Here is a 27,627-nt window from a genome sequence, read left to right on the forward strand (position 1 = left end):
AGTCATATATTAAAAAGAAAGTTATGGGCATGTTCACTCTTTGTCCTTGCAGAAAATACCACCTTCTGTTAAGAAGAGAAATATAATTTGAAAACCCAGATACGAAGTGTATGTTTGAAATAACAAGTTTAATATTAATATTAATTACGCATTTTGAATAAGTGAGAAGTTACTTTTAGCTGTAGAAATATGATATAGGTGCACTGCTGAATTTTACAGACGCCCAACCCTGCCAGACATCAGTACCATGATTTTTCTAAACTTAAAATTGCATTATCATATCTATAAAATTAACATCCTAAATTACTTAAAATAAATATGCATAGCTGTGCACCTGTGTATTGGCCATGCAAATTAGCCCATGCAGTTATGCCTATAGATTAAAATGCATCAGGTTGTAGAACTAAAGGAAAAATCAGTCGGTCCATTTAAATTCTAGTAAGTCCTGCCACATACAGACATTTAGAGAACGCATGCATTATGGCTTGAGAGAACTTGTCACCGGGCGAGGCTTCAGATCCTGGGAGATGAGGGAGCACTGGCAAATGCAGGGATGGTTTTTATCAACTAAAAAGATGATAGAGATGACGCTATAAGGGGAAATTGGAGAAAGTAAACACATAGAGCTTCCAGGGTCTTGTCATCATGCTCTGCAGAGTACATGAAAATTATTCTGTCTTAGAGAACTCAGACTCATGCAAAGCAAATATCCAAACGATCATCATGAACGGGACTATCAATAACTCTGTTGGAAAAAGGATATCTCCCAATGAGAGTACAGTAGATATTACTGCTAAAAGGGATATTGGTAATCGATGAGCTATTAAAACCTATGTTCTTAAAGGTAAAGAAAATAACTTGGTTCTGAGACTGGCATTGGTGAAAGGTAGCTGAGCAGGGTAACTGGGTTAAAGCGGAAGAAGGCTGAGCGGTGTCAGGGACAGTGTCAGGGACAGTGTCAGGGACAGTGTCAGGGACAGCTGTCATTAGACTCAGTGCACTGCAATCAGGCAGAAAGGATGTAGGAAACAACAAAGTGTGCCATGCAAACTTAAATACAAATCGCTGTGTTTTTATTTTAACACACAAACCAAGAAATATAGTGGGAATGGAAGGAACAAAGCAGAAGCAGGCCTGTCAATCATCAATTCATATGCTCTCAGTTTACAGGAGAATTGAGTTCCAGTGAGGTTGGTGGCACTGGAGCTCCTGAGACAGCAATCAGAGATTAGTGTTCCGCTGCTCTAATCCTTAGGCAAACAACCTGCATCTTGGAGATTACAAAGCAGGGGACTCTTCAATGCGTCTCTTTTTCACAGGCTCCCTTAACTGCCAGGGCTGGAATGATTGTCATATGTGGAGCCTGGCTCGTCTGTTTCAGTTCAACAGCATGTTGGCAGCTCATTGGTGGTCCCGCCACAAAGCGAGGCACTGCCTGTGCCCTTTCCAATTCCTGCTCATATAAGGGCTCTGCTCAGGCCAGGACTAATTCGTAAAGGCCTTCAGGGTCAAGAGGTTGTTCTGTCTTGATTCTAAGCAAAGTTAAGGGAAATGTGAGTCCTTCCTTCTAATGAAAGAGCTGCCAGGTATTTAGAAGGTTTTGGTAAGAGCCTATCTGAATGGCACTCATTTTTCATTTCTCATTCATGTGCCCGGTTTTAAAATCCTTCCACTTAAACATATTTTTATTTTGCTATTTCGGTTTTCAGCTTTTGGCTGGCATTCATTCCTGTCAGTGGAAAAGAAGCAGGGAAGAGTGTTCTGCAAGTCAGAAGTCTGTTAAGTGTCACTGAAATACAAGAGGATGGCCTTTATTCTGCAGCTGTTACTCATGACCATGCCATACATAAGAGTAGAATTAGGGGTAAAATAAATTATCCATAGAAAATGGCTTATGAAAGCATTGCTAACTCTAATAGAAACTAGGTAACTTTATTCTCTATCTTATTTTTGAATAAATGAATACCTTGCCACTTAGGGTTGCCACAAGAAGTAACCATGGCATTTCCTGCCAAATAACAGTTTTATAACTAGTCACGATGGATGGAAGGGCTCTTCAAGTTCCTCGGGCAAGTACACACCACAGTACTAGACAAATCATAGACTTTTATATGTTCTAAAGTGTTTTCTCTCCTGGTCATCATGTGAATGGTAAGAGGTAAAAGAGATTTGAATCACACAAAACAGTTACAGAGTTATTCACTAAAAGTCTTCCAAGATGACTAGCAGTGGGTGTTTAAGGGCCATGCTCTGTGCCAAGAGCCAAAAACAAGAGCATGATGACACCTGACAGTTTCAAGTAAGAAACAAACAACAAAATAAAATCAAGCACTATCAAGGGAGTGAGAAGAGCAACCAGAGACTAGAAGTGAAGATTTGCAGAAGACCGTGCCATAAAATGTTTCCCTAACTTCCCCAAAATGAAAAGAACACAAAAGACTAGGTAAGAAAACACAGATCTTAGCAGAAAAAAAATGAGAAAATTCTGTCACTCCTCCGGGGATAGCAAATACTATGTATTATTCCTTGGATAAATAAAATCAAAATATTTACACAGCACTCTATATTGTGACTGTCAAAAGCAAGGCCATTACCAGCAACAAAAAGGACTGAGCGACAATGAGAATTCTCTCTCAATGCTCGTAAAAAGGCAACACTTCAAGGGCTCGTTAGAGGTCAGTTGGCAGTTTCTTAATGAACTACACATGATCTTCCCATTTCACAATCCCCCAATAACTCTTCCTCATTGTTTGCCCAAATTAGTTATAAGATTAGGTCCTCCTGAAATCCTGTCTGTAAACATTAATAGGTTTCTTTATTAATTTCCCAAGCTTGGAAGCAATGAAACCCTCCTACTCTTTCCTGTATGTAAAGGAGGGAGTGGAGACACAGAGACACTAAATATTTTTCACCACTATAAAAATAGTCAGAAAAAGGCATAGATGCACTTAAATATGTATGTACTAACACACAGAAGAAAGCTGTTCTGAAATTAGAAAGGAAGACACAGGGCATATGTCAACCTTTTGATTTTCAGAAAAAAAGTCAAAAGAAGAGATGGTAAAAGTAGCATTTGCTTTTAAAGCCTCCTGAAAAGCAGGAAAACATGGATAGACAGAATGCAAATACATTCAGAGCACTGAAAATATACTATATAATCTTCTACTATGGTTGTGGCTATTCTGCATTTATTGTTCATTTGTCTAAACTCATACTATCTAGCACCAAGAAAATATTCATGTATAGCATGAGCTTTGGATGGTAATGACATGTCAATTTAGGATAACCAATCATAATGCAGATACCAGTTAAGGGAATTATGCTGTCAGATAGCAGAGGCGATGCATGTGTGCAAGCGGGAGGTCGATTGCAATTTGTTGTGAACATACAACTGCTACAAAAATAGTCTCTTAAAAATCAAGTACAACATACAAGAAAATATTTTGACAGGATACGAAAGATTACCAAATATTTGCATCTTTAACATTTGCAAATAAGAATTCATTTGATTGGTCTGAATCCAGGAGAAGTCATTAATAAGGCAGAGGGCAGATGTGGCAGAAGGTCAGGGAATGCTAGAAGAAAGCAAAGTGCTGAGTGCTGAGTGCTGAGTACTGGGCAGGCAGGGTTATGTTACTCCAACCAGTTCTTAGCCATGTAATGCAGGTGAACCTAAACCATAGAGTAAGTGTTCTCTGAGAGGGAGGCTGGACTTTGACTTAGTTCTGTCTTTGCTACAAAATGTTTATTACTTGTCTGGGGTGATATTGCATCCTATTTAACGCTGGAAATAGAATTGTATAGAAAATTGTAACGGGGTGGAGTATTCATTGGAGAGACATGTAGGTAAGTGTGTTTAAAAATAGATTTGACCATACACAAGAACACAGCCCTGATGCTTCAGGTTTTTCTTAGATAAGTTTTCTCTGACCCAAATTTCCCATCTGGCCCTTTCATAAGTTGATAATGGACAATTAGGACAAATCCTTTTTCAGATTTTGATAAGTGGGCAGCCTCATAATTCAATGTCTTCCAGAACAGTTATACATTCAGACCTTCACATGTCCAAAGTGGGTACAGTAGTGTTCAGAATTTATGAGAATCTTGGGGGGGGTGCAGTTGAAATTTCTTCTGTTCTATCACAGCTACTCAAGATGGAGGTTATGCTGTTATAACCGCACTTGAATTTCCATGTTTCTGTCTGTGTAGCTCATGTCCTTCTGGAGAATCGAGTTTCTAGGTAGAGGTGCACATGTCTTCTACTTACCTAGAGACATAAAGTTTTAGGGAACCACATTAATGACTCTGAAACTAGCATTCGTTAAAAAGTCACTCTTAGTGATTCTGTTGCATTAGGAAATAGAACAGCAGCCCCATGTAACAAAGTCGGTGTCTACCCACACCATTGTATGTCTCCAAATTAACGCACACACTCTAAGTGCTCATTATATAGTTTTAAAATTTATACATTAAGTGTTAGGGGCATTTATTTATGCTGAAAATGCCATTATGGTACATTAAATTTTAATCTGAGGAAATATTTCTTCCATTGGAAACCCCATCTCTCCTCCCTCTATCTTGTGCATATAAAAAATAACACCACTGTATATAATTGCTGTAATCAAACCCCAGAATACTATACAAATGAAAATTTCCAGGGCACTTTTGTCTACTATGTTGTCTGGAAGTAGGCTACAATTGCTTTGGAGAGACGTGAATGATAAAGACCTGAGTAGCGAGTGTCTATACTTGGCCAGCCAATCAGAATGTGAAGGTTTAATGCTGTACCACCAAGCCTGAGAAGGCATAGTGGTATGATATTGAAGCATATTCTCGACATGTGGGAAGACCTATTCATGATATGAATAAAAGGATCAAGGAACATTTCAATCCACATAGCCACTTCTGAGGCATCAATCGAAAGTCAGTCAACACGCAGTTGCAAAACACTTAAAACATTTTTAATGTAGACATAGATATGCCAATATTGATATGTATATATACACAAAAATAGATGATAGGTAGAAGATAGATAATAGATAGATACATAGAGAGATAGATAATAGATAGATAGATAGATAGATAGATGATATAGATATCCTATATCCATAGATAATTGGAAGTAATATAATAAATTTATTAGATGGTTAATTCAATATGGGAATAGTTTTATTTTTAATATATTATTTAGACTCACATAATCAATTTGGATTTTTTTTTGCCACCAGGTTGGGAAATCACTAAAAAAAATTGTTAATTTTGTTCTTAAATTGTACATGACTGACATAATGTGCATGGATTAACCCTTTAACGTCAATGTAAGGTAAGTATTAACAATAAATATAGCAAGGAACATTATAATAGACAAGGAAAAGATATCAAAATGTATAATGGAAGTTAAAGCCATACCATTATTAAGAATTGAGTGTGGGGTGCATTGTGGTAGGGAAGAGCTTAAGACAGAAAGTAAAAATCCACTTTCTATGTTACATATCTTGGGTCCAGTGATAGCCAAATATATAAAATTTTAGAATGTGGTAGACACTCTGAAGAATTTGAGGGATTCAGATAGCACATAAAAAGGAGCTGTTCTGTTTCAGGGAGGGAGAGGAAGCAGTCTTGATGCCTGAACTGATATTGAAGGTAGAGAACAGGGTGGTATCAAGGCTGAGTAGATGGTTAGCTAGACAAAGCATGGCCCAGGCAAAAGCCATGATAGGAAGGACTCCTGGCTTTCTGTCATGGCCAGGAGTTGGTGAGGTTAACTTTAATGGAATGATTTAGAAATTTGTTTCTGGATTGCCTAATATGTTGACAGTGCACACAGGACTCAGGGCTATAAAAAAGGTTTAGTTATTTATTTCCAGAGACGTGGATGTTTCTGGAAGGTTCTCAAGCATAGGTGGTTGAAATTGTTTGATAACATTTATCATCCAAACATGGAATTTACTTGAGCAGAGCAAAATCATAATTGGAAATTTTATCATTGCCTAGAGGAGCAAGGATCACGGTCTGGATGAGCAGTGATGGTGACGATACAAAGGAAGAGAAGTGCATGATTTGAGCAAACTTCAGTAGATAAATCATGACGAGATTGGTCATGTATTTGGTGTGGCATGATAGCAAAAGGAGCCAAAGAAGATATGCTCCAGAACTTTGAGTAGATTCAGTGATTAAAGTTGCTTACCTAACAACCTGCGTTTGATAGCCAGTAACCACATAGGGCCTCCAGTCACCTGCCCTCATACCTGTGCATGTTCACATGCAATACATGCCTCTGTGTGTTGTGTCTGTTTTGCGCACGCACATGTATGCTTGTGAGTTCAGGCACGTATGTGCACTCGTATACATACACAAAACTAAATGTAATAATTTTCATGAAAAAATTGTGTTGTAATACTCACAATTACTCAAAGATGATTTTACATGGATGCAGTGTCCTTGGAGACGAATCTAATAGAGATCATTAACCTGAGATCCAATTTAGGATGATTTTCTGGATACTATACACTGGCATAGAGGCCAGGCCTCATGAATGTATATGGAGAGAAGCTAGTCAAGCAAGATCTACGCATAGGAGCTAAACCAGATCATGCCCTTATGGTCCGCTGGAAGAAACATTTGAAGTCACCTAAATTCAGGCTTCCATGACAAAACTATGGAACAATAAATGTGTGATCAATCTATTTACTATAAGACATATGAAAAATTATGGGTACTAATACAGACGTGTGTAACCAGAATACGTTGTTTCATAGTGAACACAAACCGATGGACCATAATCTGAGTTCTTCTACACAAATAGCTGAATCAACCTAGGGGCAACCTGATAAACAGCCACTGACTTGCATACCTCTGCTGGCTAGAAGGAAGTCTTCAGTCAGATCTCATTAGTTTTGCTACTATGTATTTTTTTAATCTCTTCAAGGGTCTAGCTGAATTGCATTTTATCTTCCACTCCATTAGTCTCTGATAATTTGTCAGGTTTCCTTGTTCACAATCTTGACAGTTGCAAAGACTACTAGTTAATATTTTTGTGGGATTTCCTCAAATTGAGTTTTCCTATTCTAAATTTCCCACAATTATTCTGAGCATAGAGGCTGACAGTTCAGATGGTGGGCAGATATCATGCCTCCCTTATCACATTTTATCAGAAATATATGATATCTACATGAATTAGTACTGTTCATCTTGTTAACCCAGAAAGGCAGAGTTTACTGAGTTTCTCCATTATCAACTTACTATTTTTTCCCATACTCTACTTTTTCAAAGTGAGTTCCCATGTCCTCTATACATTCAAGATAAAGTTACTTTTTATTTTTAAAGGATAAAAGGAAATACTCTTCATTGCACATTGCGGTTTGACTTTTTCTTTATAACCATTGGTGTGACCCACCCATTGACATTGTACTAAAATAGCAAACAGAATGGGACCCAGCTGGCTGTCACAGCAGAGCTCCTAAGTGCTAAGTGTTGTTAGATTGAAAAAGAAAATCTCACGATTGGAAAGCAACGCAAACTTTGTAAGGCTTCAAAAGACGAACTAAAGAGCTGCCTAAAATGGCTGTTGATGCCTCAAATAATTTGAAAACATCATCTATGACTTAGCAGATAATACTCGGGACATAATTTTTGAGTGGAAGCACCTTGAAGGTGCAGAGAATTTGCTAAGCTGCCATAACCTTGATTAGACTAAGAGCAGTGATGAGAAAATTCACAGAGTGGTGGAGAAAATCTGGCAGGCACCTAGAAAAACAGTCAAAATGTGCCTATCACAGCCTGCCTCTTAGAAATGCGAGATTGTCCTCTACTCTCAAGGACAGTTAGCTACAGTGACATCAGTTTCTGAATTCATCCTCTGTCTGTGCAAAATATGGATCCTTATGGGATTATGTCAGAGTGAACAGGGAATCCAACCTGATATTGCAATGACATTTTCAAGTTTACAGAAAGCAGTGTTGAACCATCAGTGACTAGAGTGAAGCGTCTTGATTTCTCTGAGATTTTTTTTCTTTTTCAAAACTGTCTCTCCCCCACATCCCAATATTTTAGAATCTGCTCTGAAACCATATCTAGAGGTGTGCATAGCACTCAGCCCAGGAAAGTTATGCAAGTCCTACGAAAGCTCTACCTGACCACAAGTACATACATATGGAAACAATCTGTCTCCAGATTCAATCCCTTTGTATTAATATGGACTGAGAAACCTGTTTAACATGACTTACCATTACAGAATTATGCTTTAGATGACATGGAAAACTATTTTCAGGAATAGTCTTATCTAAGGTCAAAACATGTTCCTATAAAGGTGGCAGAAGGTATATAAAACATATCTAGAATATAACTTATTATTTTCTAACACCAGCAATATAAACATGATTGTCCATGCAGAAAACACAGACTATATTAAGAAAGTTTCCCTCTCATATTGTTATAATCTGAAACTCATTTCCATGTGAGATGTATTACACACATACCTTTGCTTAGTTATATTTCCTCTTCAAAATCTGATAATTGTAGTACGAAAAATAATAACAACATATTAGATTATAAAACATGTGTGGGTCATTTGTTATCAGACTGACATAAATAATTCCTAGATTTTCCAGAGATTTGGATGCATATTCTTTAAATTAGTTTATAGTACTTGCCATCTCCCTGATAGAGTCACATTCTAAGTTCAACATACTTTTCTCATGTAAAATATTAATATATGTTTGGGCATCTAGTAGTGCATGGGATAGTTTTGATTTTTACAATTCTTTGTTTGCATTTATTTATTTGCTCAAAGAACAGAATTTACATGACTATGGATATGGTAACAAGCCAGTCAACTGTTTTTATCAGTTTGTGCTAGGTCGGCATGAATTTACTTCCCATTTTTTTCTGACCTGTTGCATCTCTCATCTAGTCTTCTCTAGCATTTTGTATATTTGTGAGGTCTCCATCAATTCCTACAGGATGTTCTTGTTCATTATCTAACCCTGTTCTGTTGACTTTTCTCCTGTCATCCCTCCTATCTTCTGGGTCACCCATACAAATCCCATTTCAAATGCTGAAATCCTGAGTAGGAAGAATGATTGCCAATAAGAAGACATTCAGAGAGAGGACACTGGTGGGCACTTTGTAGCCCTCTGTGTGAGAAATGACAACCTATGGAGTTTGGAAGTTGCTTTTAGGTATTCTTTTCTTCTTTTCAAATATTGACTCACCTAAAAAAAACATACCTATGAAATGAACTGTGAGCTTAATTCTGAAAATTCATAAAATCAGGTTGTAACTGTTGCCAGGGAAACAAGATGTGGGGCAGATGGCGGGAACAAAGACCATTGATTATTCTCAAAGTCTCACATTGTACAAATTGTAGGTACTATCACAGCTTTAATTACAGCATGTAAGGGCTTTGACCAACATGTGAGGCTACCCAGATATCTTCCTCAACACAATAATATATAGTAGCTCCCATCAGAGCATTTATTATTATTTTTTTGTATACCATTTGATATCATGTTCTCCTTCTATACGTGTCTAGAGCTTGGGATTTTATCTTTCTCTATAAACTTGACTCAATATTTTATACATTTTTTATTGTTTTTTTCTCCTTTAGTTGAATTGTGGCTAAACCAGTCAGTTATAGATGGGGTTTATCATGGAAACTAAGAGCATACTCACACTTCAGAATATACTAATAGCTGACATGGGTATCCAGATGGTACAAAGAAATATGGACCTGGCATTTAACTTTTCCTGCCATTTTGCCAAACAGGAATGCAAAAAAAACTGTTGCTTTTCACATATTATAAGATGCCTGTGCTGCCTCCACAATGTAAGAATATGTTTCTTGGTTATTTTTAAAACTTGTATTGTACAAGGAATATGAACACTGATGTCATGCTCAGCCTACTTCAGGCATCAAAAAATAACCACATCCTGATATTATGGAGTATGCAAGAGACAATTAATTGTACATTTCTACATACTTAATTAGATTTAATTTCCCTAATAAGTTTATTCCTAAAAACAGAATTATAAGTGTATTTGTGTAATGGTTATTGCCATTTCACTAAAGCCATCATAATCAAATAACCTAAGGGCAAGGTCATGAAAAAGACGAGCTCGTGGTTCTCTGAGTTCAGAACACACTCAAAACTATTGGGGAACTTCAGAATTTCTATCAAGTCACTGAGTAGTAGTATTTGTGTGTATTCGGGACACACATATCATAGACAGTTTCAAAAAAAGTAAATTATAACATTAATTTTTTCAAACCTGATTTTTAGTGATAGTTATAAGCCTTAACCTCCTCTTAGCCCGCTAGCCACCAGAGGTAGTAGGAAAGAAAGGATGCAGAGGAAAATGGACCTGTTGAAAAAGTTTTGGGAGCAACTCCCATCTGTATTGTCTGGAAATCAGCAGTTGAGTTCATAGTTTAGTAGGCAGAGAGACAGATCGATCCACTTGCAAACTTTTCACAGAAATCACAACACTTCAGTCAGGTAGAGTTGGGATAGTAAACAGGAATCAGTAGCTGTGGCACTATCTAGCATAGACAGTCAGGCCTTAACTTAAGCACTCGTCAGCAGGAGGGACCAGGAAGGGCACCAGGAGAAGTTCTTGGCTGTGCCTCTCTCAGGAAACCAAAGATTAGCTAAGACTCGAGACCCACGAGCACTGCACAGCTAGCTGTACCAGCAAGGCAAGCTCAGCCTCTGTTGATGTCCATCCTGTTCTATTTATGCTCCTTCAAACATCACATGTCCTCCACAGGTCTTGCCCCAGTATGTGCCTTGCCTTAGCACTGTGTCTGTCTCTGGTGACATAAATCAGCTCAAGTCCTCTGAAGAGGCAAGAAACTGCAGCATACCGCCAGAAGTTGTTTTGGTGCATTTCTCTCTATGGAGTTCTGAAAAATGGAGTTCAACTCTATGCAATATAAGGCAGACCAATACATGTATGTCCTTAGTAAAGAATCCTTCATCATGTATCTTTTCATGAGCTTGCTTTGGCAAAACATCCTCTCTGCTGTGTCTGCTTCTGCAAAATGTTCCTTGGTGAGTCTCTCTTAGACTTTCATGCCTGTGTCCTCTTGACCAAAACGTTACTTCACGTGTTTGCCCCAACAGAACACTGTCTATCAGACTTTCCAAAGAATGCTTACATTTGCATTTCAGAGCATGTTTTGTTGTTGTTGTTGTTTGAATCTTTACTACCCCCAACAGACCCAATAGGTTGTGAAGTGTTTGACCCATCCGATGGTCCTATGTCAGAAGGTTGTGAAACCTTTGCATGGTGGGCCCAGTTGACAGAAGTGATTACTAGGGATTAGCCTATGAAAGTTATAGTCTCATTCTGGGTTTGAATCCTACTCTTCCTTTCTTAGATCTCTGCCATGTAGCATGAGAAGATCTATTTTGCCTACCATAATATGAAGCTTCTGGAACATAAGAAAATGTATATCATTCCTCTCAGGGTTTATTCTCCTCAGACATTCTGTAGCAATGACGTGAAAGTAACTAATAAAATGCCATTTTAAGCAAGATTCAAATGTTAACAGGCACCCAAACTATTGGCATTTCAAAAACCAAGAGTGATAATCACTTTATTTGATATGTCTGTTGTTAAAATGTGTTTCTATTTGTGTTTAGCAATTAAGGTAGGGGGAGGGAAGGGCAGGGAAGGCCATGGCAGGGCAGGGAAGGGAGGGGAGGGGAGGAGAGGGGAGGGAAGGGAAGAAAAGGGAAGGGAAGGGAAGGGAAGGGAAGGGAAGGGAAGGGAAGGGAAGGGAAGGGAAGGGAAGGGAACATCTGTTACAGAAATTTACTGTCATAACTTTTCTCTAGGAAGCTTCTTCATGGATGCCATGAGGGTAGTGCTTTCCAAATGCACAAAAGCTCTTGGTGGGTTTATTGACTCAATGCTCCCAAGTTAATAAGAAACAATGGATCTTTGACAACAACAGAGGTCATGAAAGAAAGAAAAAAAAACAAAAAAATACAGTAACGAAGTAGTGTTAAAAGGGCTTTTAGGACTTCTACCCATAGTTTGAAAAGTATCAAATATGTTTTAAAAGCTCTAAATAACACCAAGTCCCTGTGTGTTGGTTGTTTCATCTGAAAATGGGAGGATTTAAACACTTTTCATGTTGGGTACCTTTGGTTCTATTATTCTTTGATTCTAAAACAAAACTGCTTGGTCCCTTTATGTAGCCCTCAGATTGGCCTTCCATTACCTAGCAGGGCCCAAGGTTCCTTGCTCTGTAAGGCTTTTGCCATGTGAATGAACAAGAGTCAGATTGAAATTCTTTTTCATGCTGTCATCTAAGTACATTTCACATCCCCTATCTTCTCCAGGATTAAAACATGTGTTTCTCACATAAAGGAAGATGGACAGTCTCCCTTAGCTTTTAAAAAAGAGCCAGTGTCTAAGTATAAAACACCTTAATGTTGTTCCTTTGTCCTTGTTTCAAAGAAAGTCAAGGCTTCCCAGGTATTCTTGAGACCACTGAACTTCAGAGGTGAGAAAAGGATGTGCCCTAGACCAGCAAACTCTCAGAAGCTGCATAAGCAATGAACAGAAAAAGAAGAGGAAGATGTCAATGTAGTCTCCATAGCCGGAGAGGCTCCTGACTCTTATGACTGTTGGCATAACACTACATCAGATACAAGCATTGTACTGGCCCTCCAAATCTGTTGCTTCTCTAGGAAGGCAAAATAAAACTCAAAATATCTAAAGTATATGTGCTACTAATTAATCCTTATAACACCCAGTATCTCACACAGATGACATTCTGTCTGATTTTCCTCCAACTGTCTGGGGATAAGCACTATATTTCTTACAATACCTGTTATAGCATTTCCCAGGTGCTATAGGTCAGGTCAAATGCCACCTCAGTGGTAATAATCCTGCTATGCTACTCAGTTCTATCTGGGATGCAGAAGACAGGACCCAGATGAGATGCAGGTGAAGATTCCAGTTCTGCCCTGTAACCAGAGCATTGTGAACTTGTCATTTAAGGATGCACTAATGGTGATAGACTCGCCTGTCCCAATCAGCTTGACCCCAGGAGAAAAGACACTACAAGCTGAGGTTAGCCAGGTATAAGGAAAACATTCAAAATGCTACTCTCTTTGCCTGTAATTTTCCAGTTCTCCTTCCACTATTAGTGCCTGTAATGGATGGTAGTATTGTATTTGTGTGAGATTTCTGGGTTCCCCTCTTTGTCATTGACTTGCATCTGGGGTCTGGGGATCTTCTATGATGTATGAAGGGCAGAACTACACCACAGGTGCCCCAACTTAAAAAAAGAAATGAAAAGACAACAACAAGCAAAAAAGATGGAAACAATGATTAAAAAAATAAGCAGACCCCAACCACAGTAAACTTGTCTTAGCTAAGTATTATTTAACAAACAATACTATTCTTTATGTATGTAAATGTGTTTCAGTTCCAACAGGTATACATATGACAAGCACAGTAATTTCCCATCAAATTCAAACCAGCTTCTAAATAGAAGGACACTCAAGACCACACAATGTGAACTTTGAAGAAGCACAAGGGAGAAGTAACTCATGAGCAAATATCAAGACAAAGCTGAAGTAAATAATTTTACAGAGATTTTTAACTTCTTTTCTGTCTGACAGTGCTGATGTGTTCACTATAAATAAATAACTTTATTTGATTATCCCAGAGCCTCTATGAAGGCATACTCCATTCACAAAGCTTAGGAAATTTGAAATAGAGACAAAGAAGAATTTATGCAACCTTTGCAGAGGCACTCAGCAGAGTTGGAACTGCTTACTTTGTCCAGTCAAATATCAATATCTGAAACAGAAGGGGCAGGCAAAATCCCCTCCCATCCTTACTACATTATGTACCTCAAGAGAGGAGAGGGAGGGGGAGGGGGAAGAAGAAGAGGAGGAGGAGGAGGGAGAGGATGAGGGAGAGAAGGAGGAGGAGGAGAAGGAGGAGGAGAAGGAGGAGGAAGAGAAGGAGGAGGAAGAGAAAGAGAAGGAGGAGGAAGAGGAAGAGGAGGAGGAGGAAGAGGAAGAGGAGGAGGAGGAGGAAGAGAAGGAGGAGGAGGTGGAGGAGGAGACATTCTGCAAGGAATTTAGGGGAAAAAAGGCTTGTATGCATGTCAACAATGGAGAGGGTGTGCTGGAGATGAAATGACCAATGAACTGTAAGTTATGAAGACTGACAGGCTTTTAGCCTTGACTCTGTAACTAGTAATTTTGCTTAAAAACAAGTAAGTCACATCATCTTCTCATGCCTCAGTGATGAAAGAGAGGCCTGTGGGATTTGTGTGTGTGTTTATGTGTGTGTGTGTGTGTGTGTGTGTGTGTGTGTGTGTGTGTGTGTGTGTGTGAGAGAGAGAGAGAGAGAGAGAGAGAGAGAGAGAGAGAGAGAGAGAGAGAGAGAGAGGTGTGTTCATGAGTAAGAATTGAAAGGGAGTTAGAGGGGTTGGGGATTTAGCTCAGTGGTAGAGCGCTTGCCTAACAAGTGCAAGGCCCTGGGTTCGGTCCCCAGCTCCGAAAAAAAAAAAAAAAGAAAAAAAAAAGAAAGGGAGTTAGAAACACTGAATATCACCTTGAGTTCTAGGACCAGCACATTCTATAAGTCACATGAAGTCTTCAGATTTTCTGCTTCTGAGATGAGTATCATTGCTTGGTCTACCTAATTGCTGGGTTGCTAAGAGGAAAATGGGATAAAGATATGCTCAGCCTCAGGGGAAGGGCAATTCCTTTCACTAGCTTGGGCACTGACCATCCTCTAATTCCATGTCCAGACTGTTCAGTATTGGAAGAAGGTAAAACTTTAAGGATAAAAGAGGGAGGAAGGTGGGCTTTTGAAGAAGATACTCAGATCGTAGTTACCTCTTTCTCCTCAATTCCTAACCAACATGAGGTACACATTCCTCTCTACCCCAGGCTCTAGTCATGATCCACTATCTTGCCAGGGGCTCAAACTGATCAGGAACAACTCGCTGTGGAAATAGACCCCCTGAAACCATGACCCAATAGGAATACTTGGTATCTGCTTGATGCTGCTGTTTGGGTTGTACAGAACCCTTGGGAAGTGGACCCTTGCCGAAGGAACTGTTAGTAAGAGCGATCTTTGATGGTGTAGAGCTTTGCTCCACTTCCAGTTAGTTCATCTCTACTTTCTGTGTGTGGATAAAATAATGGGAAATGAGTTTCTTACTCTGGTCCTTCTTGTCATGCCTTCTGTGACATTTTTGATCCTCAATCTGGAACTGCAATCCAAAATAAATGACTTCTTTTATAAACTCCCTTGGTCATGGTGTTTTATCACAGTCACAAAAAATAACTGCTAAACTCTCTTAAGGCCGATTATCTTAGGTATGCCTTCCTAGTAATGCACAGTTGACAGGAGTACAGATATACAGGTATGGAAATGATTATGTCAAAGCTATAAAGAACTGAATTAATATCCCAGTTTCTGCAATAATGCATAAAGGTATAAATGTGAGAACAAAGCTTTGCTGATAGAAGAAAAAGTGAGGGCTTGAGATTTAACTCCAAGACAGTGTGTTTGTCTAGCATGTTCAAGGCCTTGGATTTGATCTCCAGAGCCAAAGATAAAAAAATGAAGAGGCAGGATAAGTCTTAAAATAAAGGCAGGAGTATACATGAAAGGAAAAGGAAAAGGTGAATATCAAGAGCCTTTTGTGAAGAAGTAGAGAAACACTGATGGTCTCTATATGCTTAAGTGGAGGCCAGGTCCACAGGGAGACTATAAGCTCATGTTCTGTGAGATTTATAGCCCTGGGCCATACTGAAAAAAGCAGATCTGAAAGAACAGCAAATATTTTAAGAGTAGTCTGTACACCAATTTCCAAGAACATGGCACACTATCTCTATGTATCTCATTAGTAGTGTGACATCCAATGAAGGAAAATATGAGGAAAGGGATTTGAAATAAGAGGCTAGCCCAGAAGTCACTCTGCAATAGAAAGATGTTATGTGCCTATATGAAGATATAATTGTCTTTTTGTTCTTGAACCCCAAATCTGTAGTTGTCACCTCCATGTTTATACACAATCTTCCTCTAATCTCTTGTGCTGTGGCTTGAAAGGACCATGGGTTGAAAACTTTAATCTACAGTGCAGTCATGTTAAGAAAATCTTTATTTGAAAGTTAAGAAGAGGAGAAAAGTAAATTGTGGTGATAGGAATTAGAAAGTGGTTACTGTGAATCAAATCCTAAAGATGGGAGATGGCATGGAAGCTTCTGGAAGACCTGTTGATTCCTCCTCCTCCTCCTTTTCCTCCTCCTCCTCCTCCTCCTCCTCCTCCTCCCCCTCTCTCTCTCTCTCTCTCTCTCTCTCTCTCTCTCTCTCTCTCTCTCTCTCTCTCGATCCAAGTACTGTTTACATAAGTGTTTTCAATCTGTGGAAGTTCATAAAATTGTATATTTTTTATGCTTTTCTATTCATATTGTATTTCAAAAAGCTATCTCATACTCAAAAAGGATAAGAAACTCTTTAAAATGGCATCAGGTCACCAAATAGATTACATCTTTATCATGGATATAGCCTCACTCTCTCTTGGCTAAGTTGTTATAAAAGTGTCCTCAAGGGCTGGCAAGATTGTTCCACAGTTAGGAGTGCATACTGTTTCTATAGAGGACCCAAATTCAGTTACCAGCTCTGATATTAGGAAGCTAACAACAGCTTATAACTCTAGTTCCAGGATCCAGTAATCTCTCCTGGCCTCTGTGGACAACACTTCCATTGAGGTGCACATACTCATCTATTAACACACACAGATGTACATACATGTTACTGAAAAGTAGACTCAAACCCTATTTGCTGCACCATTTAAGTAGATTCCATTTCCTTCCACTTCTGCTACATAAGAAAAGAGGCTGCCTTGGGTGTTCTTTTTGTTCTATAGCTGAGGAAAAATGCAATTTTTGAAATGAATATTTTGTCTCATAGATAGAAAGTTTAGGGTGTCACAATGACAGCTCTAGCATGGTGACTGGTCACACTGAGTCTGCATTCAGTCGACAGAAAGAGATGTGTGCTGATGCAAGCCTGGTTTCTCCTTCCCTGCTTTAACCGTGAAGGCAGACCAGTGGCGTGCCTCCCAGAGGACTCCAAATGCAGTCACATTACTGTGAATAGAAGTCATCACCTAAGTTCCCACCAGATGTTAGGTTGTTGATGTGGCTTTCTTAGCCTCCAGACTGTGAGTAAGTTCTCTTGTTATACATCAGTTTGTAATATTAAATGACAATACTACAGTACTGATGGGACCCATATTGGTTCAGATTCTGTCTGCAATAGAGCACAGCCCTACTTCTCAGTCCTTCAAGTCTGAAAGCCTCTTCATTTCCCGATCCCAGTTTTTTAAGTATAAAATAAGACCACTTGTTGGTCATCTGCTTGCTCCCTAGAAACATGAAACTCTCAATATATTCTTTATTCTTAAACTTGGCTGCCTTTTCTGAGCCCTGGGGAGGTCTTTCTCACAGTTTTCTAATCCATTTACCTCTGCTACCTAAGGCTTGTCCTATAAAAATTGTACCTTGCCTGAAACTATTTTTTGCTCGTAGGCTTTTGTTCAGTTTGAAGGTATGTTAGCATTTTCTAGGGTTCCCCACTAACTGTTGAAAAAAATTCCATCCTAGACAATGCATGGGAGATGCATGCTAGCTGAAATTTTTTCACAGCTGATCTGGGTCATTATTTCATAGTTCTGTATGGTGTCACGGCATCCTCCAAGTGCATCCATTATCAGACCTGTTCACTTGCTCACTTGTTCCTACCTAGAACTGTACTATTCATGTATTCCTTCTCACCTCTCAGTGACTACTATGACCCTAGTTCAGATTGTAACGTACACTCATCACATCTGTTGGTACACTTCTTTCATTCAACACAGTGCATCTGAGTTTAGCAGTTGGATGCTGCGTTTATCTTTAAGTACTTTTAAAACCAAGTCCATATTCTAGAAAATAACATGTTTGTAGGCTTTCTTTTTTTTTAATTTTTTTTGTGCGTTTTTTTTTTTATTAACTTGAGTATTTCTTATATACATTTCGAGTGTTATTCCCTTTCCCGGTATCCGGGCAAACATCCCCCTCCCCCCTCCCCTTCCTTATGGGTGTTCCCCTCCCAACCCTCCCCCCATTGCCGCCCTCCCCCCACCAGTCTAGTTCACTGGGGGTTCAGTCTTAGCAGGACCCAGGGCTTCCCCTTCCACTGGTGCTCTTACTAGGATATTCATTGCTACCTATGAGGTCAGAGTCCAGGGTCAGTCCATGTATAGTCTTTAGGTAGTGACTTAGTCCCTGGAAGCTCTGGTTGCTTAGCATTGTTGTACATATGGGGTCTCGAGCCCCTTCAAGATCTTCCAGTTCTTTCTCTGATTCCTTCAACGGGGGTCCTATTCTCAGTTCAGTGGTTTGCTGCTGGCATTCGCCTCTGTATTTGCTGTATTCTGGCTGTGTCTCTCAGGAGCGATCTACATCCGGCTCCTGTCGGTCTGCACTTCTTTGCTTCATCCATCTTGTCTAATTGGGTGGCTGTATATGTATGGGCCACATATGGGGCAGGCTCTGAATGGGTGTTCCTTCAGTCTCTGTTTTAATCTTTGCCTCTCTTTTCCCTGCCAAGGGTATTCTTGTTCCCCTTTTAAAGAAGGAGTGAAGCATTCACATTTTGATCATCCGTCTTGAGTTTCATTTGTTCTAGGTATCTAGGGTAATTCAAGCATTTGGGCTAATAGCCACTTATCAATGAGTGCATACCATGTATGTCTTTCTGTGATTGGGTTAGCTCAAACGGCCCCGAAGCATTTAAGCCTGTAAGTTGCTGCGCATAACTCTTTTTGTATTACACCCCACTGCACATTTTATTCCTTCTCAATGATTTTTCATTCGGTATGCTCCTGTACCATCCACTCTATGCTATGCCCTGCCTTTCCCTTCATGCTCCTATAATATTTTATTAACATTAATGAGTTGTGCTTCTTATAAACTGTAAGATCTGTTTTCAGTACCTTCCATTCACTTATCTATAATGTTCGCACATATTCTATGCATGTCTAAATTAATGGGCAATGTGTGACCTAAGTGCAGATTATTAAACAGGAATAATTTGTCCCCCAAGAGCTTATAATGATGTAAATTCAGGCCTTCTGTGTCTCACTTTTCAGCTCCTGCTCAACCTGAGAAAACTAGACAGGTATTTCATTACGACCTAAAGGTCTCGGGTTCATGGACAATAGTCTTATGTAAACAAATTCAAGTGTCTTTCCTTATGCTCTTCCTCATTCATCAAGCAAAGAATCCCTAAGCTGTTACAGATGCTCTATGTGCCCACCTCCCAGGCTTAGGGTTGCTAATGTTGGCAGCTCTTGGTTGCCTTTCTTTCTCTTGGTGAGCGATGTGTCTGTGATAGATCATAACCCTGAAGCAGCAGAATGGCAGTGTTGGACCTGCACCTGCTTTCTTCAAGACATACCCACAGAGCTGTTTGCAGAGAAAGGCACCTGCTCTTGGACAGGTGCCCAGGGCCAGGGAATACTAGTCAGCATCAAGACAAAGCTCTCCCAGGAAACAGTTTTGTGTCCATGTTTCTGCCCATAAGTTAAGTTGCAAATATAGCAGAAACACGACTAACTAAATATAGGGCTAACTCGGCATGCACTTAGGGATGGTTATGGGATGAAAGGGAAAAAAAAGATTAAAGAAAATAAGAAGAGGAAGCAATGTAGAGAATGACTGCTTAACGGTACAGACACCAGAAAACATGGCTGACAGTTGGTTTCGCAGTCACTTGACAAATGTTTACCATCTCTTTGGAATTAACTTCTCATTTATTAGAAAAAGATGATTACTATGGACAATCACCTGGATTGTTCTCAGCTTTTCTATCTTATGATTTGGGGGAGGAAGCAATCAAAGACAAACAGCACAGGGAGCGAGGAGAGGCATGACAGGTAGAGAGAGACCTAGCATTTCTCCACTCCTTCGGCTCCACTTATTTTTCAATTAAAATATGGCATTTACGCATTTACCGAGGTATAGCTGGGTATTTTGATAATGTAAGCAGTTTGTGATGAATACATCAGACTTATTTCCATAATCTTCCCTATTTGGGCTGGAAACATTCATAAGCCTCTTTTGGTAGCTATGTCAAAATGCACAGTGTTTATTTTTGTCAACCACAGTTAGCCTACTTTGCTTTTGAACATAGAAGGGGTTTTTTTTGTTTGTTTGTTTTGTTTTTTTTTTGTTTTTTTTTTGTTTTTTTTTTTTTTTTACCATCTGATTTTGATTTGGTTCCCATTAATCATCCTCTCTACCTCTCCTCACTCTTATCTTTCCTCATGTCTGGTAATTACGTTTTACTTCTAAAGTACCACCTACTCCAGCCGCCACAAATAAGTGAAGCCATGTGGCAATTTTCTGTGTGCTCTTTAGTCCTTTTTCATTCTCTATGGAGGAAGCCAGCAAGAACAATTGTCTAGGGTAGGGATGAAGCAGTTCGATGGGAAACCAATTGTGTTTCCTTGATGGGGCCCTGGATTTGATGTCCAACCACCAAAGCAACAACCAAACAACAATTAAATTACAGAAAACGGTCTACTCCTTTCATTTTTTGCTCATTTAGTCCTTGTTTTACTGATTGCAATTCAGGTATGGCTGCCACTGAGGCCCATTAGGCATTGTAAGGGAACCAACAGTATTGGGATGATTTCCTTGTCTTCAATGACAGAGAAAAAAGGTTTTAAGTGATGCTCATGAATTGGCTGTAGCTAGAAGATAAGGCAATAGAAAATGAGAAGGGTAAATTAGGGCACACTTTTTTTTCCCTCCATCTTTATTAAATTGGGCATTTCTTATTTACATTTCAATTGTTATTCCCTTTCCTGGTTTCCAGGTCAACATTCACCTAACCCCTCCCCCTCGACTTCTATATGGGTGTTCCCCTCCCCATCCTACCCCCATTACCGCCCTCCCCCCAACAATCCCATTCACTGGGGATTTTGGGGATCCGGTCTTGGAAGGACCAAGGGGCTTCCCCTTCCACAGTGCCCTTACTAGGCTACTCATTGCTACCTATGAGGTTGGAGTCCAGGGTCAGTCCATGTATAGTCTTTGGGTAGTAGCTTAGTCCCTGGAAGCTCTGGTTAGTTGGTATTGTTGTTCATAAGGGGTCTCGAGCCCCTTCAAGCTCTTTCAGTCCTTTCTCTGAATCCTTCAACGGGTGTCCCGTTCTCAGTTCCGTGGTTTGCTGCTGGCATTTGCCTATGTATTTGCAGTATTCTGGCTGCGTCTCTCAGGAGAGATCTACATCCGCACTCTTTTTAATACAAACTCAGTTATTCTCACATCTTTTGGACCCTATATTATTAACTTGCTCTCACCTGACGGGAGCTTAGCAAGTGGTAAACAGCAAGCCAAAACTCTTTACCTTCCTAGAGAGAAAATGTAGTAGTCAGCCAGGCCTGGTTGGCCTGTATGTTCTTGAATGGGTTGATTTGCATTAAAAGTACTCAACTTGAGATTAGTGACCTCACAGAATGCCCTGTCTCAATGATTCTCTGATCTCTCTTCCTGGATCAAAGGTGCTTAATCCATAGACAGGGTGTTTGAAAGAGGAAATCGGGACCCCAGCTCATTATCATAGCTTTCTTTCTTTCTAATCTCCTTTAATTCAGCATCTGCATGTGCTTAGGAAAAATATGTGCTCTCTGAGCAAGTCTCTCAGGCTGCTCCAACACTAAAGTAGAAATGAGAATTGTTTTATTTTATTTGAGTTATGACTGCATATAACTTAGATTTAATAGGTAGAAAATGAGGCTAATGCATGAGGATTTATGAAGTTGACGATCACTGTGATCGCCATGGTACCTGCCTCTCTTTCCTCGCCCCGTTTTCTATTTCTTTTCCTTTGCTTCATAGAAGAGAGAGTGGAACACAGGTATTCTCACCACATTAACACCCACCTGCAGGGAGGGACATACAGAGGGTCAAGATGAAGGGAATTAGGAGGAGAACAGACACTAGAGACAAAAGAGATTTGGGCCAGCTCACAAATGATTTCAAGCTCCCTGGTCACATTAGCTAAAGGTAGCTATAGCTTCCCCCCTTCAGTGCACCTTTCTTATGTTTTATTTGACTTCCCTTCCACTGCTGTACAAAGAGAAGAAAATTGCACAGTAAAACCCAACGAATTCACTAGCCAAATGTTCTGCTTGATGGCGTTAGGCACCCATGGGTGCATTATTTGCCATTTTAATTTACCCATTTGTGTAAGGCCATGATACAGGAGACAGGGAAATTCTTATCAAGTGGTTCAAGTGTAGGAAACAGGGACATAAATGCACGGCAGCAGATAATGAAGGTGATGAAGATGGAGATGACAAGGGAGAGAGTAGAATTCGTCAAGTATTTACTCCGTGCCACGTTCATGACGAAACTCTACCTTTACCATCCCTTGACGTATCTTCATAGTATAGAGGAATTCCTACCCTAAATCATAGAAAATACTGGAAACACACTTCTGTTTTCATCTAATCACTGCTGGTACCAATTTTGTCTGTTACTTTTACTATTACTGTGACCAAAAAAAAAAAGGTTGTTAAAATAATTTAAGGAAACAATGCTTTTCCCCCTGGGGTTTTAATACATATGGGATACAGTCCACCATAGAGAAGATGGCCACATGCCAAGAGTGTGAAGCACTTCTTCAGCCTGAATAAGGAGGGAGTCAGAGAGAGAAGGTAAGGTTAACACAGTTTACATCCTCCTTTTCATTCAGTCCCAATCTCAGCCTACATGCTGGGGCTGCCCACTCTCAGGGTAAGGTTTTACTTCTCCTGTGAACCTCTCTAGAAACACCCGCCCCACAAATTTCATCATTTAATAAATGGCTAAAAGTTACAGTTCTAGAATTTGATAATCAGAGATTAACTTCCTACTTTGATTCTCACTGTTTATGTATTCTCTCTCTCTCTCTCTCTCTCTCTCTCTCTCTCTCTCTCTAACACACACACACAATCTGCAATCTCTCTACTATTATTAAAATAAATTATATTGTCTATAATTAATTTATTGCAGTGCAAGAAGTGAGCATGTCCATTATCTTCTTTTCCCAATAACAAGCACTGTTAAAACTCACCCATGTATAGCACAAATTTTGAATAAAATACACTGTCATCCTTACCTTCATAGCATTAAGTCAGTGTTTTAGCGCATCATGCTGATTGTCCTATGTACCTTGACCCCTATCTCCCCATCCTCTAAGCCAAAACACTAGTGCTTCCCTTGGGTGGTTTGTACAATTAGCATTCATCATCTAATAGATCTTGACACAGAATTTCCAGGTTTGGCACTCAAGTAATTTGTCCATAACCCGGTGTCTGTCTATTGGTGCCTAACATTATTCTTCAATGTCATAAGCCATGATTCATTCAGGAAAGGACTCACTAGGACTAGGGAAAGTTCTATTCAAAATGAACTTGGAATGAGTTGTCAGTTCCAGAAGGAAAGAAATGCTCACAAATGAGCACACTGATGGGACATGTAAGAGGGACACAGGAGATAAGTGAGAGAGTACCCATGGCCATGACTGCACACCTTGAGCATCCAAATAAATTAGTATTTAATGACCACTTTCACAAGACCAACATCCGTGAATGCAGACTTGTCTACATACATTAAGTTAATGAGATAAATAAACTTAATGTTCAGAAAAATTACTAATCACTTATGCAAATTATCTCATTTCAAGGAAATAGATAACTTGCCACTCCTTAAGTATGGGATATGTACAGTGACTTTGTCACCTAATCTACACTGTGGGTGGAAAAGCAGTGAGAAACACTTCTTCAATGCTCACTGTTAATATTGACTGAAATGAGTCATATTTGATGTATGCACCCATGATGATATTTTGTCACAATATTCTTTTGTCTCCATGGTGATCTTTCCCAAAAATTCATAACCTCACTCTATTAGAAAAATAATAACCCACTTCAACTGATGGACATTCCACAAAATATCTGGTCATTACTCAAAACTGCCAAAGTCATCAGGAGCAGGGGTTCTGAGAAATACTTGTCGTCTTGATTAGCCAAGGTGATATGGCCTGGAATGAGATTCTAGAACTAAAATAGCTACTGCTTGTCGCAGGGTATATGCCACTTTCTTCGCTGGTATAGCCGCAGAAAGTTACTCTTGCTTTATTAAATTAACTTTTGAAGCCATAAAAGGGCAAGCAATTCTAATTAAGCTCAATCTGTCACACATCAAAGAGAGATGAAAGTAGGAGGGGACTTCATTGAGAAAGTTTCAGGTGTGTTTGAGGGGGCAATGAGGCAAAGGAATAGGAGGTAAAAAAGACAGAAATCCATTATATAAATGTATGAAGGTGTCAGTTTATTACAAAATAGGGAAAGACAGGTGTTAGTTTTAAAATCTTTCATTAATAATAACATCAATACTATTTCAGTGTTTGCTCCAATATATTGCATTATTTAGAGGAATAGAGCGAAAACTCAGGGTGATCTTTGTCGTATTTATGTACCTTTGAATGTGTTCTAAAGTAATGACTTTAAAGCCTAAAAATACATTTTTTACAAGGCAGATGTGTTTTGTGATTTCATGATCAGGGATTGGTAATTGTTAATGATGGAGCTGTTCAGCAGGGTCTCAGCATATAAGCACAGCCATTCTGTCTTTCGACTGGACTTCACCATTCACTTCTACTTCCTTTCCATTTCTCAGATCCCCCAATAAATTGTGAGTGCAAGTCTTTAGTCAGGATAACTATAGTGACTCGTTGAGGTTTAAAAATGTTTCCAGGAAGCTGAAGTTGAAGAAATGTCTTTAAGTATTCTGTTTTTTGGACACAGGTTACTCTGATTGATTCTCAAGATATTATTTTATTTTCCTTAATAGGGAATGATGGAGCCCAACTACAAACCAAGTACAGTCTGCAGACTATTTGCAAGGTGGACAATTTCTGCTCAGAAATACAAAAACATGTCCTGAGCGAAGTGGTGGAGATAGAAGGGAAGTTAACCTGAGAACTGGTTGGGAATAAAAGTAAATCAGGTGAGCCAAACGATGGAAAGAGACTGACTGGTTTATTGTGAACAGCTCTCAGTTCAAGGACAGCAGTGGGCTGTGGTTCCCAGAAGAGCTGTGGAAATTTCCTATTCCCTCATTTCCCAGGTCTCTGTATCAGCAAAAGACAGAGTATAGTCTGTGACCGCCAGGCAATTAGAAAAACTGCCAAGTCAAGGGAACTTGGTGGAGTGAAATGATGTGGCAATTCCCTCCCTGCTAGCTGAAGGATGAGCCTGTGCTCGCAAAATGGGAGGGTGGAGTGAGCTGTACACATGATAGCTCTTTTTAACTCAAAGGTGTATTTACAAGCCTGAGACTAGCACCTTTCAACCCTGGGCCTCCTCCCACTCCTACTCCTGGAGCTACGAGTAGGAGAAGCCCATATATTATACCTCAGGCATGTGAGCTGACTGCAGAAAAGGCGGAGCTGATTTATTTCTCTGGTGTGGAGCACAGCTCTATAGGCATCGGTGGTTCGCTGCCAAAGCTGAGCTTACAGGTGCTAAGGCTGTGCTTAAAATACCCGCTCAGAGATAATTTTTTTCCACAAAGATAGATTTTACCAATGTATTCATGCCTTCAGCTTGGCTATGCCAACAGCGTCTTTTGATTTTCAACAAAGCCACATGTAATTCATTGCCTTAAAAATCAGCCACAATTTCTTTCTTATGCCCTCAGACTGTCTTGACGTTGTGGCTCCTTCTGACCCACCAGGTCTTTCATTTTGATTTTTGTGCAGTCGGTTCAATATCCCTAAAGAATGGTACATTCAATCTGATATCAGTATTCAAAATGTTCTGTCTGCTTGGACCATCAACTCTCTGCAGTATCTCCATCCACATACTACATGCTTCTTCAGTCTCTGACTGCTTTGACCCTCATAGATTCTCATTCTCATTTCATGCCATGATTTCTGGCAAGAGTCATTCACCCTGCCATTGCTTTATTTTTTTATTTTCAGTAGCGTGTGTGTGTGTGTGTGTGTGTGTGTGTGTAAGAGTACTTGGAAGTACTTGTCTCTCTGTGCCAGGCGTTGTTACAGACCAAACAGTGGCATAGTGCATTATTTCTCAGCTGTAATCCATACGTTTTTTGAGGTCAAGGCTCTCATTGGCCTCAAATGAGCTACGTAACCTAGGCTGGCTGCCCCATGGACCTGCTGATTTCTGCGTTCCTAACTCTGAGTTGTGACTGTGATCCACTATGTTGGTTTAAGTATGGTTTGATGACTGTTGTTATGGTGGTGTGCATGCACATAGGTTCTGTAGGTAGATGTATATTGTAGCATGACCCCTCTCCTGGTGCAATATGATATCATCCTAAAGCAGTAATTCACTAGCCAAATAATAATGACAAATTATTATGATGAAAGAAGAAGAAAGAAGTAGACAAAGAAAAGAAAGGAAGAAGAGGAGGAGGAGAAGGAGGAGGAGGAGGAGAAGAAAAGAAGAAAGAGGAAGAAGAAAGGAGGAGGAAGAAGAGGAGGAGGAGGAAGAGGAGGAGGAAGAGGAAGAGGAGGAAGACAAAAAAGAGCAGAAGGACTATAGAGTCGTAGAGGAAGGAGGGTCACAAGATTTTCACCTTGAGTTTTAGCCATTATTCTTCCCTGCCCCAAGTCTTATCTGCACATGACCTTGGCAGACACTAGTGTGTGTTGGAGTGGGAATGATAACTGAAAGAGAGCGCTCTATGATGTAGCTTCCACAATATTCATGACAAAATGAGACTTGTTGCAGCAGAACTTTTCTTCTGTCACCCACACTCTTATAAGTAACTTTTCACTAATATTTTACAGTTAAACCCAATACACACATTGGTTTCCATAGTTTGGTTTTGGTAGAATCTCATTTTGGTCTCTCATTGATGGCCTATTTGTAATGCATGGATGAGTATTTATGTCTCTGGATTAAGAAACGCTCATCCAGAGACTGCCCTACCTGGGGATCGTTCCCATAGACAGCCACCAAACCCAGTCTCTATTGCTGATACCGAAAAGGACTTGTTGGCAGAAACCTGATATGGATGTCTCCTGAGAGGCTTTGCCAGAGCCATACTGATACAGATATGGAGGCCTGCAGCTAACCATTGGACTGAGCATGGGGTCCTCAATGGAGGAGTTAGAAAAAGGACTGAAGGAGCTGAGGGAATTTGCAACCCCATAGGAAGAACAACAATATCAACCAAGCACACCCCACCAGAGCTCCCAGGGACTAAACCACCAACCAATGAGTAAACATGGAGGGACTCATGACTCCAGCCACATATGTAGCAAAGGATGGCATTGTCCAGCACCAATAGGAAGAAAAACCCTCTGTCCTGTGAAGGCTTGTTTCTCCCAAAGTAGGGCAATGCTAGGTCATTGAGGTGGGAATGGGTGGGTGGGAGTGCAAGCATCCTCGTAGAAGCAGGGGGAGGCGGGAGGGGGTAAGGGGGAGGTGCGAAAGGGGATAACATTTGAAATGTAAATACATAAAATATCCAAGAAAAGTAAAATTAAAAACAGAAGGAGGGTGAGCAA

The 27,627-nt window shown here is 39.8% G+C and overlaps 2 protein-coding genes across 3 annotated transcripts in view; one reads left to right on the plus strand and one right to left on the minus strand.

Moving 5' to 3' along the window:
- The window catches only part of LOC134481073 (uncharacterized), a 53,391-nt gene extending 28,325 nt beyond the window's left edge, over positions 1-25,066 (plus strand). The window contains exons 4-7 of the mRNA XM_087577347.1: positions 10,768-10,951; positions 14,786-14,904; positions 20,914-21,112; positions 24,939-25,066. Of these exons, the coding sequence (XP_087433473.1) occupies positions 10,768-10,951; positions 14,786-14,904; positions 20,914-21,112; positions 24,939-25,066 (630 nt within the window). The remainder of the gene's footprint in view (positions 1-10,767; positions 10,952-14,785; positions 14,905-20,913; positions 21,113-24,938) is intronic.
- The window catches only part of Lsamp (limbic system-associated membrane protein), a 2,169,253-nt gene that overhangs the window by 1,788,723 nt on the left and 352,903 nt on the right, over positions 1-27,627 (minus strand). The window lies entirely within an intron of this gene.

This window comes from Rattus norvegicus, chromosome 11 (genome assembly GCF_021556685.1).
Source record: "Rattus norvegicus strain SHRSP/BbbUtx chromosome 11, alternate assembly SHRSP_T2T, whole genome shotgun sequence".
Taxonomy (NCBI): domain Eukaryota; kingdom Metazoa; phylum Chordata; class Mammalia; order Rodentia; family Muridae; genus Rattus; species Rattus norvegicus.